Source organism: Herpailurus yagouaroundi, unplaced genomic scaffold, assembly GCF_014898765.1.
Source record: "Herpailurus yagouaroundi ecotype Mexico unplaced genomic scaffold, PumYag 186, whole genome shotgun sequence".
In the NCBI taxonomy this organism is placed as follows: Eukaryota; Metazoa; Chordata; class Mammalia; order Carnivora; family Felidae; genus Herpailurus; species Herpailurus yagouaroundi.
The window spans coordinates 11,385,047-11,397,683 of record NW_024412417.1 but is presented as its reverse complement, the minus strand read 5'-3'; the positions used below and the strand labels follow the sequence as shown (position 1 = coordinate 11,397,683).

At 36.6% G+C, this 12,637-nt stretch overlaps 1 protein-coding gene across 6 annotated transcripts in view; it reads right to left on the bottom strand.

Moving 5' to 3' along the window:
• Window positions 1-12,637, bottom strand: part of VPS13B (vacuolar protein sorting 13 homolog B) — a 795,663-nt gene that overhangs the window by 93,112 nt on the left and 689,914 nt on the right. For all 6 annotated transcript variants that reach the window (XM_040494096.1, XM_040494094.1, XM_040494093.1 and 3 more), the window contains one exon: window positions 8,139-8,335. In XM_040494096.1, coding sequence (XP_040350030.1) covers window positions 8,139-8,335 — 197 coding nt within the window. The remainder of the gene's footprint in view (window positions 1-8,138; window positions 8,336-12,637) is intronic.

Here is a 12,637-nt window from a genome sequence, read left to right as displayed (position 1 = left end):
TTACCCACATAACCTATTTGTGCTTAAACATTAATTTCATGCTGATTATTGTCTATAAGTTATTATTTGAAAAATTTCAAAGGATTCCTCAAACTCCAGGTCATGCTGACCTACCTCCAACCCAATTTTCTTCCATCCACATCGCACATAATTTATGGACAACTTGGTCTTCATTAGTTTAAGACCAACACAATTTGGAGCATGACTCTGCTGTTCAAAAACCCACTACTGTCGGTGTCACCATAAATGTTTCACTTTGTTTTACTTCTTCAGATTGTCCATATCCATATTGCTATGGGTTAGTCAATATGCTTTATTGAACACCCACTAATTACTAGGAGCTATAAAATTATGACCATGTCCAGAAGAACAAGGGCCCGTGGACAATTATACTGCATGGGTCCTCTCTTCACTTTCCCATCCTCCTAACACCATTTTAAACAAGTAAAATCAGATTAAAAGGAATAGTGAATGCATCTGTAGGAGGGAAGAGTTTGTACATGCTGGCTTCTGGTGTATGTGTGAAACATGCCGCCTAGCTGCCTTGCCTCAGGGCTAGCAGAGGCATGAGAACTGAGGATTGGGATGGGGCAAGGGACATTCTGGTAAATGGGGATCACTGAATGGATGCCGCCCCATTCTCTCTCATCCTTGTCCACCCTCTTCTTTCCAAACCAGACATTTGTTCTACAGCTATCATAGCCTGGCTTCCAAGTCCATGAGGAACCTAAAGGAGAAACACTGTGATTTACAGTATCCTAGGGAGAACTAGGAGAGGAAAACTAAGGAAATAAATCCTTGGTTTTCAAAGAACTCACCGTCTAACTGGTGATATAAAATATGTAGACATTTAGAAACATTATCAAATAGAACAACCACCCAGGAACAGGAAAGTCAGAGTGCTGCCAGAGTAGAAACATGAGAGGAACTCAGAATGGCGTGAGGTGCATCATGTGAGATTCTCAGGGTGTGAATCTTCAGGTAAGTGTTGAAAGAGGTTGTGAAAATGAAAGCTAGGAGCATTCCAACACATTTACTGGGTATTTAACTTTAAAAGGTTTATAGTTACGTACTGGTATTTACTGCAATGTAAGTAAATCTCCAGTGTCTACAAGGAAAACACAAACTCTGAGGCAGTTTGTTATTGATTAAATGCTATGTCCAAGAAATGCATCTAAGTATATTCTGAAACTTCTATAAATGGGCATACTAATCCAAACTGCCTTCTAGGAATTTATTTGTGGTGTTACAAATAACAGATTTCATTTGCTAGGTAAAATTAAAACTTGTATTTAATCAGAAGGAGCAAAGTGTATTAGCTGTACATGTGTTTTACACATTTGAACTACTTTCAGAAGTTGTTAGAAATAAGGTATAATGTTAGTCAAAATATTATTAAAAATCCAGGCAAGAGTTCTATGAGATCAGTTTTAAAATAGTGAGTACACAATTTGAGGTGTTTATCTGAAACGCTCTTCTTGCCAACTACAATTTTTGATACTCTTGAGATTTTCCAAGATTTATTTTCCTATCTTGAGAGTGGCAGATACTATATATAACATATTGAAAAAGGCTGCTAAAACATGAGTATGTGCTACAATTATTAACAAATTGATTAATTTTTTACTTTTTTCTAAATTGATATACACATAAATTTTTAAAGAGATAATTTTTTAGGCTTATATAGCAACTCCTAACATACTCAAGTAGTTAGTAATATTCCTTTAATCTTAAAATCCTGACTAAAATGTTTGCTGAGCTAATCTATATTTAAAAATTCAGACTTACTAAAAAATTGGAGTCATATCAAAATTAAAATTTCTTAAACAAAATTAACATGGTATACACAATATGAATATACTTTACATGTATTTTGAATCAGTAAAATTATAGTTTTTCCACACTCAATTTGATCATTGTCATTACTATAAAAGTAGCCTATGTATGTCTACTTCTTACACAAGGATTAAAAAGATCTCAACATTTGGGGTGCCTGGGTGACTCAGTTGGTTAAGTGTCTGACTTCAGCTCAGGTCATGATCTCATGATTCATGAGTTCAAGGCTCGCGTTGGACTCTGTGCTGACAGCTCAGAGCCTGGAGCCTGCTTTGAATTCTGTGACTCCCTCGCTCTCTGCCGCTCCCCCGCTCACTCTTGGTCTCTCAAAAAATAAATAAACATTAAAAAAATTAAAAAATCGATCTCAACAGTCATATATGAGAGTAATGACCCTCTTAGGGGACATTAGGAGCAGCTGTATTTGTATAATTGCCTTAATTAGGTACAATGAACTTTGATCCAATTATCAAAAGGAAAAACATAATTTATGAGATGTGTAATCAGCAGAAATAGGAAAGTAAAAATGGCGATTCCTAGGAGTAACACCTCTCAAACAGGAATACACAGAACTCAAGATTCAGTAGTTATTTGAAATGTCTCTAAGATCCTAATGGAAACCCAACTTTTTAGAATAGTGGAAATATTCTAAAAAGTGGAAAGTATGGCAAGAGTTTTACATACCCACATCTTCATTTTAGCCAAAAGGTTACTTATCAACTGGAAGGGTAACTTATAGAGGGGTATCACTTTTTAAACAAGGAATATTTTAGTAAGTCTGTGTCCTGATTGATCCATACGCATTGCTCGGACCAAGGCATAGTCCTTAAAGATTCACCCCTGGATGCCATTCTGGGGTAAACCCCTAGAGCAGTGCAGGTACTCAACAATGATCTGACTCAACTGACGAAGGCTTGAGCTTTTCTCTGGATCCCTCTGTAGTAAGAAGAGTTTCATAATATAGCAAAATACAGCAGACAGATTAAGCAGAGAACAACTGGGTGAGAGAACTTGTGAACATGCCTGCACTTCTATCATTGATATTACAACCTTGGACAAGTTATATCACCACCTGGCTAAATCTCAGTTTTTTTCATTTGTAAAATGGGTACAGTAATTGAATGACTGAGTATCAAAGGAGATCCTGCATACGAAATGTTCAGTATAATATCTAACACTCCTTAACAGAAAAAAAAAATTCTATTTCTAGTTGGCAAACAGGGTACCATACTGGTTACTCAGTTTAACGTTAACTGTTGATGATTACTTTTAGCTCCCAAAAAGGGTCTTACAATATCACATTGACATTCATCTCAATGTGGCATGGTCTCCCAACACTAGTTCACCTAAACTCTCTCCTGCCTCCTGCAAAATACTGCTCTGTCTATCCTGGGAGAGAGCTACATGGTTAAGAGAAGACGAGGGAAGGTGTGTGTGTCTCTGCATCAAGTTCTCTCTACCCCATAGAATCATCATTTTAAAAATGTTTTAATTATAACCCAAGGTAAAAAATACACTTTTATTATACTCTAGTATACAGATAAAATGGGCAGAGGGGGACAGGTAGGTTTATTAAAAATAAAAAATATATATAACATAAATATACTATTATATATTATAGAACAATATGTATTATGAATATATTATAAATATACTATTATATGTAACATATTGACTATTTTAACCAAGTATACAGCTTAGTGGGATTAAGTACATTTGCATTATTGTGCAATACCCTTCTACTCTGTCTCTATAAATTTGCTACTCTTGGTATCTCGCATATGTGAAATTATTCAATATTTGTCCTTTTCACACCAATATTTTTTGTTTTATTAAAAAAATTTAGGCTGCAACCTGTTAAATTGATTTCATGAGCCACTAAATGGGTTGTAATCCATGGCTTACAAAACAGGCTTAAACAGGCCCTCAGGTAAAGGACTCCTTTGTATCTGACATTAAAAAGAGAAAGAGAATCTTCCACAGTTCAGAGAATAAGCACCATGACATAGATATTTCTGTGTCATGTTAACATCATCAGCCTAGGAACTTTAGGTGAACACTGAATACTATGGGGAATGTGTTAAGGGGAAAAGGATTACCTAGCAAAAGACCAACTCCCTGTTGTTATATAAAGTTCAATCACCAACTCAAAGGAAATAGTAAAAGGCTTCAAAAAGACACCTGGGGAAAAATACACGCATCCCGGCCCTCCCGCCGTCCCCCCGCCCCAGGAGAGAAGGCTAAACATACGTTCTGCCTTACAAAGAACGTTTGGTTTACACCTAAATGGTTTATGAAAGTCAAAAGATGTTTTAAAATGGTACTCAACAAATTTAGGTATATCTAAAAGTGCATATCCAAGTAGCCAAATGGAAAGGAACAGAATCTGGAGGCCATGGTCATCTTCTGCCAGAGAAAATTCAACTGGTGGAGAGGAAAGAAACAATCCAGAGACCTGATCATCACGATGCTCTTTCTCTAATTTCTTCACTGTCTATGCAACAATCAAAGCTTTGGAAAATGAAGAGCCTCTCCTCTTCAAAAAACAAACAAACAAACAAACAAAGAAACAAACAAACAGCTGCTGATCATTGTCTCAAAGATTACCAAATATGAGGAGACTGTGGCCTCTTTTATGAGAAAAGTGGGAGTAGGAGAAAATATTTTGTTTTGGCACAACCAAAGATGAAAGTACTCCAAAAATCTCACCCGAGTTTCAATTTTTCATTGCATGGAGAGAGAGCCACACACTCTTAAGCCACTTTTTTTCCTAAGCTGCCTTCTTCCATTAACCAGCATTTTGGGGGTGGGGATAAAAAGTTCTGATAAGCAATATGCTTTCACATGTTCTAATGTTGTCAGAAAATGACCATGCAATATGTACAACAAACCACCAAAGACTTGGCACAGGTGAAGAGAGTTTAGCATTATCATCAAACAACTGGTAATAAAGTTAGCTGGACATATATATCAAGATCTGCACAGTGATTACTGTGCTACATGATAATTACCTGTAATTTGTGTGACTTGACATAGTCACATACTTCTGGAATTAGTTATTGGAGTGAAGGTAAGAGGGGGAAACAAATTAGACAGCTGTTCTGGTCCATCAGAAGACATCTAATTGATTCCAAACCCAGGGAACATAGCAGAGTGGTCCAAAGCCTGAGAACTGGGCCCACCATTCTGCTTCCCTTTTTTTCCTTCGAGGGACAGTCACTTGGGTAAGAAACTGTAAATTCCAAATACAGTGTGTAGTTACTGGCTACTTTGTTTGTTCTCTAGATCCACTTTCTACACCATTCCTCATCCTCTTCTCTGCCACTGGACTCTATCAACAAGCTGCTTTGTCCTCTGGCTTGTTCTTTGGTTCAGCCGGCAGGAGGTGCCCATAGGAGATTAGAAGGAGAGAGGAGAGTGGGCTGAGGCAGGTATTTCCCTTTATCCTTCAGGCCTTAGAATGAGAAGGTTCCCCAGGATTCCTAGCCCCAGGATGCTGTACCATCGCTTAATCCTGCCCACAGTTTTGATGTTACTCTACTTCAAATGCTACCTTTGGAAAAGCATAATCATTACCAATCATTCATTTTCATATGATCAAGCAAACCACTGGTTAAAAAGGTGGTGGGATATAATTATTACAAATCCACAGGCAATGAATTAAAGAGAATCTACCTGTATGGGATAAACAGACAAAGGCTTAAGAGACTGGCTCTTTTGTCTCCAGTCCTTCGTAATGAAGGGTACCTGGCACCCTTTGGACTGGTTAGCTCCTATTCATTTCTTAAGGCCTCAAATCAGAAATCAGTTTCTCAAGGCCAAATACCTAGTTGGTGACGAATCCAGGACTTAATCCAGGTCTTCTAACTTGGACTTCTCTATTAAATAGTGCTTCCATTTGCATACATACAGAGAAGCTCATTACCACTGAGCTGCCCTACACTGTTGTAACTTTATGCCAATTGTAGACAAGATTCTCTTTGCTTTTCTTTTTTTTCTTTCTTTTTAAACATTAAGCTTCATGGGACTTATTTTTATAAACTTTCTTCCTGGAATGTACAATAATCTGATGAATATCCTTCTCAAACCACTGAGAATATTAAGATAATCTCTAATCATAAAAGCATCAGGTTTTTGTCCAGTTCTGAATTTCTCATGACAGAATATGCTGGAGCTAACTGTAACAGTTTTCTTTCTACATGAAATGTTAACATATTATTATAGCACTAATGTTTTTTTTTGTAGAAATTGGATAAAATATATTTACTGTTCCTTTTGAAAAGTGTCTTAGTAGGGTCTGATTATGTGGATTTTTAAACCAACTCTTTAAATTTAATTTCATTAATATCAAATTCTATCTGAAAAATGGTTAATGTCAAACAAAGCAAGATCAGTTGTGAAATATTAGGTAACTTGAAAAATCCCAGGTGAGGACAAAAGATCTGTGATTACACTGTCAAAAGCTTGGTGAAAAATTGCCTGAATTTGATTGTCTGCATAAATTTCCATTCCCTAAAGGTTCCACATTTCTGTAGTGTTAAGCCTACCACAAAAGTAATTTTTATGAATGTTTCAGATTCAGGGGAATTAACCTTGTCTGAAGTGCTTCTTTCAACGCTGAAAATGCATTCTTTCATGATTAGAATCAAGAAATGATTTCTACTTTGATACTACTAATGAAACTCAGATTAAAAAAAACATAATTTCATTACTTATAGCTTTATTTTCTGAGATTTCCTGGTTTCTGATTAGGTAACCTATAGCTTAGAATAGGCAATCTTCTTATCCATTTGCTAACTCTTCACAGGATGGGTGTTATTTTCATTGCTACATTATGCATATAGGTAAAATTAAGATCCCACTCCTTTAACATCTTTTTACTAGTTGTAATTACTAGGTAATAGAAAAGTAACTATTCTTTTTTTTTTTTTAATTTTTTTTTCAAAGTTTATTTATTTTGGGGACAGAGAGAGACAGAGCATGAACGGGGGAGGGGCAGAGAGAGAGGGAGACACAGAATCGGAAACAGGCTCCAGGCTCTGAGCCATCAGCCCAGAGCCTGACGCGGGGCTTGAACTCACGGACCGCGAGATCGTGACCTGGCTGAAGTCGGACGCTTAACCGACTGCGCCACCCAGGCGCCCCGAAAAATAACTATTCTTAAAAAGCCCAAATGACCTAGAAATAGATAATATAAAGTATAAAACATTATTACTAAGCACACAAAGTAATCGAAGCAAGACTACTATTACAATGTTAATATTTTAACTATTAAAATTAACATGTTAACTATTAAAATGTTAACAGAGGTTATCAGTGTGATACGATTACAATTACGTGTGGTGGAATTTTCTTTATTTCCAAAATGCTCTTCAATGAACATGTATCATTATTTAATAAAAAAAAAAGAGAAAGCATTCAGGACTATTTATATAAAATAGGAATCAGAATACAATATGATGTGCTATAATTATCACCTTGTAAAGGCATACATTAATGGGCAAAAATAAAGGTAACAAAAAAGAGAAAACAGTTGCTTTGCAGGGTGTAATGAATGATGGGTATTTTTTCTCTGTGTTAGTGTCAGAATGTTGTTTGGGGGGGGGGGGGAAGGAGGGATTATATAAAAGGAGTAAGATAATGTTAAAGCCAACTCATCAGGAGAACTGGAAGGTAGGACACTGAAAGTGATGGACAGCAAGATGGGCCAAGGCCCACAGTGCACATACTATCACATGACCCAAGAAAATTGTTCCACTGATTGTGATTTAGTATCTTTTTCTCATCTTTTATGGGAGCATGAACAGAAAGGCTTAATTAACAGGGATATGTAAACTGGAAGAAGTGCTGAAGCTTAGGTTACTGAGGGAGACAATTCAATTTATCTAATCTTTCTCCTAATGCCCCAGGGTTATCATTACACACATGGTTTACTGTGTCATTAAGAGTCTGCTGAAGGATTAGTGGCTCTTTCCTTTATATTTTTTGGTTCAGGATGACTAGACTTTTTTTTTTTTTTTTTTTTTTTTTTTGGTAGTTTGTTTTCTGCACCTTTTGTTTTGTTTTTATATTTAAGGAACAGGTTCTTAGTGAGGGCTCACAAGGCCATATTTTGAATACAACTTAGGATTGTTAGTACACAGACTCTGAGATATCAGTTTCTATCTTAATTCCTAGTTCTCATCTGTAGTTCACACAGTGGCTTGACAGCCAAGATACTGCCCAGCGAGGGGTCATTAGAGAAGTTGACTTGATGATTGTTTCCTAGCAGAGTGGCACTATTTCATCTTTCACTGAGTTACCTTTGGTCATCAGCACCATTTTGACTGCTGTTCAAGACAATTCTCCAAAGATCCGAGGATACCAATTTCTTCTGGTCATTCATAAGATTGATATCCGGCAACTGCAGTTCACAAACTTTGCTTTCAGACAGACTGAATTCTTGAAATGCAACAAAAACCTTCTGGAGTTCATCCCAGTATTCCAAACTACAAGGAATCTATATTAAAAGAGAGAAGATTTTAGAAGTTGCAAATAGAAACTATGATACAGCTCTGTATTTATTGAAATGCAAAGTAAACCATAAAAGTTAGAACAATGAGACTTTTATAAAGGGTAAGGTTGTAAAAAGACAGTAGTTTAGAGTTTCTTTTCATAGTTATATTCACCTTGTATATCTACTTTTTTTTAAAGTATATTTATTTTGAGCAAGTGAGCACATGAGTGGAGGAGAACAGAGAGGGGGGAGAGAATCCCAAGTAGATTCCATGCTCAGCACAGAGCCCAACAGAGGGCTTGATCTCACATACCGTGAGATCATGACCTGACCTGAAATCAAAAGTCGGATGCTTAACCGAATGAGCCACCCAGGCGTCACACGTACTTTATTTTAAAAGACCCATTCAAGAATAATATGTGAAAACAGCCACGAAAGATTTTAAATAAAAGAGAAACGATGAGGAACAAATTCTACCAGATCTTAAGTATATTATAAAGCTATAGTAATTAAAAGATAAGGTTTGATAGTAACCTACAAACAGATTAGAAGAAACAGAACAAAAAACAATATAAGATAAGTACAGATAAATTTTAGTATGTAAGGAAGATACCATTTCAAACAAGGAGGGGAAAGACAAGAAATTAGATTGCAAGAACTGTCTAGCTATTTTTGTGAAACCAAGCTGGGTCCCTGCATCATTCCTACATGAAAGTAGATTCCAAAAGGATCAAAATGTTAAAGGCCAAACTGAAAGCATAGGAGAAAAAAAATCAGTTAATATCTTTATCATAATAGAACAGCTTTCTTTTTATAGGTATGGCATGAAACCTATGGAAGAAAATCCCTCCACGAAACAACAGTGGATAAAATCAAATTAAAAAAAAAAAGCAAATTAGGATAAGATAGGTGATATTCAATGACAGATCTAGGAATAATTGTTGTGAGAGCAGAGAATGCTTACAAATCAATGAAAAAATGATAAACAACTATATAGAAAAATAAGAAAGGGAAGATGTTGGAAAAGGCAATTAGCCATGGGCCCTGACCTTCCTTGTATGTTGCTGCTGGGTATGTAGAGGATACAAGGCTCTGAAAGCTGTTAACTGGGGCTAGTTCTCAGGTTGTGTTCACAGAGAGTGACTCTGAGGGATGAGGTAAAGTCTCTTTTTAGGACAAAGAGCAGACTTGCTCTAAAAGTGGTGGATTCGACAAGCTCCACGTCCCTGTCCCTCGGCTCTCCCACATACCTACTGCATGCAAACCATCCCCCTGAGGGCCCTGTGCATTGCCCTTGTGGGACCTGGGGCAAAATACAAATGTGATGCTCAAATTGCTTGCTGTATCCCGAGCAATAATGTTTGTTTCTAATCCATGAGTCTCAGGTCTTCTGCCAGCAGCCATGAAACACTAATAGGCTAATTTATTAGCCTGCATACAGTAAAATCCTAGACTCTGACAGTAATTAGTACACAGAAAAAGAAAAACAATTGGCTACTAAATATGAAAAGATAGCCAACTTCAGGGGCACCTGGGTGGCTCAGTCGGTTAAGCATCCAATTCCTAATTTAGACTCATATCATGATCTCATGGTTGTGGGATCGAGCCCCACATTGGGCTCTGCACTGGGCATGTTTCCTGCCTTGGGTTCGTTCTTTCGTTCTTTCTTTCTTTCTTTCTTTCTTTCTTTCTTTCTTTCTTTCTTTCTCTCTTTCTCTCTTTCTTTCTCTCTTTCTTTCTCTTTCTCTCTCCCTCCCTCCCTCCTTCTGCCTCTCCCCTTCTTGTGCTCAACCAAAAAATAAAAAAATAAAAAGAGATAGCTGGTGGCTCAAATGGTTAAGCATCCGACTTTGGCTCAGGTTATGGTCTCGCAGTTTGTGAGTTCAAGCCCCACGTCGGGCTCTGTGCTGACAGCTTAGAGCCTGGAGCCTGCTTCGGATTCTGTGTCTCTTTCTCTTTCTGCCCCTTCCCCACTCTTGTTGTCTCTGTCTCTTTCAAAATAAATAAATAAACTTTAAAAAAAGAGAGATGGTCAACTTCCCTAATACTTACATTCAAATTCAAATTAATAATGTAATATTTTTAGTTTATTACTCTGGCAGTTTTAAAAAACCGACAGTTCCAATTTCTGTACAGATGTGGGAATAAGCATTTTCACCCACTGTTTTTGACAGGTAATTTAGCAAGATCTATTAAATCCTTGGAAGTATATGTCTAAGAATTTGTTTACAGGGATTCCAATACAAGTGTGTATTTATTTCAGCACTTGGGTGTATTAGTAAGAAATTGGAAACAACTCAAATATCCATCAATAGGGGATTAGTTAAATATACTGTGCAGAGCTACAGAATGGATTACTATACAACAATTACAATGAATAAGGAATATTTATATCTACTGACACAAAAGACATTCAAGATATATTACTAAATTTAAAAAAAGCTTTAAAATGGAACATGTAGGTTAATCCCATTTGTCTTAAAAAAAAAAAAGGACTGGGCTCAGATGTGTCTCCCCTTTTCGAAGCATTTCGTCTTCTAAGGCAGCTGATTGCTATCTCTTTTGTGCCACTTCTATGTCTAATACACTCCTCTGTCATAAAACTAATTACACTTTGCAATTCTCTATTTACACATTTGTCTCCTTTAGCTGACTCTGAGATCCTTGAGGTAAAAATGACACATTATTTAAAAAACTATTCCTAGCATCTAAACACCCTTTTTGGGACATAAGAGGATCTTAACAAAAGCTTCTGAAATGAAGAGATATCTCTTTAACCTTTCATTTCTAAATAAGTGATTCTTAATTTTTCAATGGGAGTTATTTACCTCCACCCATAACAAAGTTTCTTTTCTTTAAAGAGAGACTTGAACATTTGTGTATGGAGAGATGCTAAATGGGAAAAAGGGGAACAAAATGGATATGCAAAAGAGGCTAACAGTGTAATGAAATAGAGGTGTATGTTCTGGTTAATGCTGAAGTAACACATTCACCTAATCCAGTTTTCCCCACCATTTCTTGAAATTGTCTCCCTTCTTGCTTTCCATGACATACTTTTTTCTAACTTTCCCCTCTCTGGGTCTTTTGTTTCAATATTGTCTCTCAGCCTGAAATACCCATACACTCCCTCGTTTCTCATTGTCTCATGTTTAAATCCTTCCCATCTATCAGGGTCCAAATGAAATACCACTTTTCTTTGAGCCTTTTCACCTCCCCAGATGGAAAAATGCTCTCTTTTTTCTGGACTCCAAGAGTATTTTTAAAAAGGGAATCTGTTTCATAGCTCTTATCACTGTATACCTCACATTATAGTTATTTCTATACATGACATCTTCCCTGGTAGGCACATTCCTTGAGGGAATAATTTCCATTTGGCTAAGCTCTAGATGTTCACAGCACTTGGCAAAGTGTACACAGTGAATGTTCAAAAAGAAAAAAAAGCTGCTGAATGAATGAATGAATAATTCATGAATGAATGAATGTATATACATACACTAGGTGATTCAGCCCACCTCTGGCACATTAAAAATTCTCCACAAAAAAGTATAGAAGATGAAAGCATGGACTTTGGAGTCAGACCTAATGGGATTCACTTCCTAGCTCTATTACCTATGAGTTCTTGGGCAAATTAATTTCTCCAACATTAGTTTCCTTATTTCTAAAAAAGAGATAATAACAGAACTATCTCATGAACTGTGAGATTTAAAGGAGACAAAGCATCTCATATAATACCACATAGTAAAAGCTCAAAAAATGTTGGCTATGAAGTATTTATCCTTCTCATGCTCAAAGAACACTTCTAAAGCTTGAGTATTGTTGCCAGAATCAGCTAGGTTGTGATTAAGGGTCCTACTTGCTAGATTTCTTAACAATGGGTTGGGCTCGTGAGAAGAAAATAATAAACCTTCAACCTGGATATAAAGGAATACTGTAATCATAGTTCAATGCAGTCATCTGCTATATATCTATTAAAATGTGGCCCGCCATGTTGGCTGTGACTTGAGAGCTAAAGGAATATCTCTCATTGCTTATCTCCTCTCTGGACTGCCACTGACTGCCAATGAGTCAGTCCTTTGGTTTAGGGCAATCATAACCAGAGGTGGATAGAATGTATAAAGCAGGAGTAAGATGTATGAATCTCAGTGGAAGAGGGCAAATGAGTTTAGAAAAGCATATTTAATATACTCACTGTTTTTTATAATGCAAATAACAGAATGTAAAGTCCAAACTTATCTTTTTGGTAGAGAGGTTACACAGAAAATAGAGTGAAAAGACTTGTTTCTGGCATTGTCTCCAGAAGTTCTC